This window comes from Sprattus sprattus, assembly GCF_963457725.1.
Source record: "Sprattus sprattus genome assembly, chromosome: 6".
Taxonomy (NCBI): domain Eukaryota; kingdom Metazoa; phylum Chordata; class Actinopteri; order Clupeiformes; family Clupeidae; genus Sprattus; species Sprattus sprattus.
Window position 1 is genome coordinate 8515164 of NC_137925.1, and position 2500 is coordinate 8517663.

Below are 2500 nucleotides of genomic sequence, written 5' to 3' on the forward strand. Positions count from 1 at the left end.
AAAGTGGTATAATTCCAGATGTTAGGTATCTGATATCACCTTAAAGTGGTAAACTCTAAGATGTTAGGTATCTGATATCACCTTAAAGTGGTAAACTCTAAGATGTTAGGTCATCTGATATCAGCTTAAAGTGGTAAAACTGTCAGATGTTAGGTATCGATGTAACATGGACCTCTGTGTGTATACGTAGATGTACAGGGACCTGTGTGTGTATACGTAGATGTAACGAGGATCTGTGTGTGTGTACACGTAGATATAACGAGGATCTGTGTGTGTTAACGTAGATGTAAATAGGATCTGTGTGTGTTTACGTAGATGTAACAAGGATCTGTGTGTTTTTACGTAGATGTCACGAGGATCTGTGTGTTTTTACGTAGATGTAAATAGGATCTGTGTGTGTTTACGTAGATGTAACGAGGATCTGTGTGTTTTTACGTAGATGTCACGAGGATCTGTGTGTTTTTACGTAGATGTAAATAGGAGCTGTGTGTGTTTACGTAGATGTAACGAAGATCTGTGTGTTTTTACGTAGATGTAAATAGGAGCTGTGTGTGTTTACGTAGATGTAACGAAGATCTGTGTGTGTTTACGTAGATGTAACGAGGACCTGAAGGTGCCTGCTGGAGAGGCGGGGAAAGGCTGCTGCTGCTACAACATCGAGTTCACCTTTGATGCAGACACACAGGTGGCCATCACCGTCTACTACCAGGCCATCGAGGAGTACCACAACGGGGTGCCCATGTGAGTGTGTGGCACAGGCTTCTCATACAATACACACACAAACACACACACATACACACACACACACACACAGTTTACATGAATCGCATTTGAGACACATTTAAGATGGCAATAAATCACCTATGGCTTTCTTGAGGTCGTGTCGTGAAGATCGAGCGACAAAAACACATAAGCAACATGTTAAAGGTCAAGAGAAATTACAGACACATGAAGGCTGCTATGCAGTGGGAGCTGGTACCCTCTATAACAGACACATGAAGGCAGTGGGAGCTGGTACCCTCTATAACAGACACATGAAGTCAGTGGGAGCTGGTACCCTCTAGAACAGACACATGAAGGGAGGTAGTACCCTCTAGAACAGACACATGAAGGCAGTGGGAGCTGGTACCCTCTAGAACAGACACATGAAGGGAGGAAGTACCCTCTATAACAGACACATGAAGGCAGTGGGAGCTGGTACCCTCTAGAACAGACACATGAAGGGAGGTAGTACCCTCTAGAACAGACACATGAAGGCAGTGGGAGCTGGTACCCTCTAGAACAGACACATGAAGGGAGGTGGTAACCTCTAGAACAGGCAGACAGACGGACTGCTCATGATCTATTTATTCATACAGGCAGAGTGTACATCTATGTATCTACATGAATTCAGATCTTGTGAATTTTGTTCTTCTATGATGTTTTAGGGTTAGGGGTTAGGGTAATGTTGTTCTCCTGTGATGTTCTAGGGTTAGGGTAATGTTGTTCTCCTGTGATGTTCTAGGGTTAGGGTTATGTTGATCTGATGTGATGTTCTAGGGTTAGGGTAATGTTGTTCTCCTGTGATGTTCTAGGGTTAGGGTAATGTTGTTCTCCTGTGATGTTCTAGGGTTAGGGTTATGTTGATCTGATGTGATGTTCTAGGGTTAGGGTAATGTTGTTCTCCTGTGATGTTCTAGGGTTAGGGTAATGTTGTTCTCCTGTGATGTTCTAGGGTTAGGGTTATGTTGATCTGATGTGATGTTCTAGGGTTTGGGTAATGTTGTTCTCCTGTGATGTTCTAGGGTTAGGGTTATGTTGTTCTCCTGTGATGTTCTAGGGTTAGGGTTATGTTGATCTGATGTTCCCTCGCACCTGCAGATACCTCCCTCAGGACGGCGCCCTGCAGTCGGAGACGGTGCACTTCAAACGGGGCGTCTGTCAGCAGTTCTGCCTGCCCTCACATTCCGTCAACCTGTCAGATTGGGCCGACGAGGAGGTACTCTACCCTTGACTTACTCACTACACCTTAAACCCCACTTATCCTCGAAAACACCATATACCCTCCAAAATGCTCTGAATTCCTGAAACTCTCACTAGTCCTTTAAGCACGCAATTCAAAATCAGCTGTAATGACCCCGTGGTGAGAGAAAGAGGGAGTGTTGGGGCTCCCTGGCTGTGCATGCCAGTCGGAGGCCGTGTAGCGGTGTTCATGCCGGTCGGAGGACGCGTAGCTGTGTTTGTGCCAGTCTGAGGACGTGTCACGGTGTTCGTGCCAGTCAGAGGATGCGTAGCTGTGTTCATGCCGGTCGGAGGCGGTGTAGCGATGTTCTGGCACCATGAGTGATTGTGCTCCTTGCCTCTGTAGCTGCTGTTTGACATGGAGAAGGACGTCTACCCCATGGTGGTGCAGGCTGTGGTGGACGAGGGAGAGGGTGAGTAGACCCTGGTTTCCTCATCATCCAGAAATGATATAGATGTTGTATTGTCAGCAACTAAGATGAATGGCATGAATGGAGGC

The 2500-nt window shown here is 46.2% G+C and overlaps 1 protein-coding gene across 1 annotated transcript in view; it reads left to right on the forward strand.

Moving 5' to 3' along the window:
* rnf157 (ring finger protein 157) overlaps positions 1–2500 on the forward strand; it is a gene marked incomplete at both ends in the record, with an annotated part of 29243 nt that overhangs the window by 13277 nt on the left and 13466 nt on the right. Inside the window, 3 exons of the mRNA XM_080840790.1 lie at positions 595–741; positions 1861–1978; positions 2348–2414. Coding sequence (XP_080696916.1) covers positions 595–741; positions 1861–1978; positions 2348–2414 — 332 coding nt within the window. The remainder of the gene's footprint in view (positions 1–594; positions 742–1860; positions 1979–2347; positions 2415–2500) is intronic.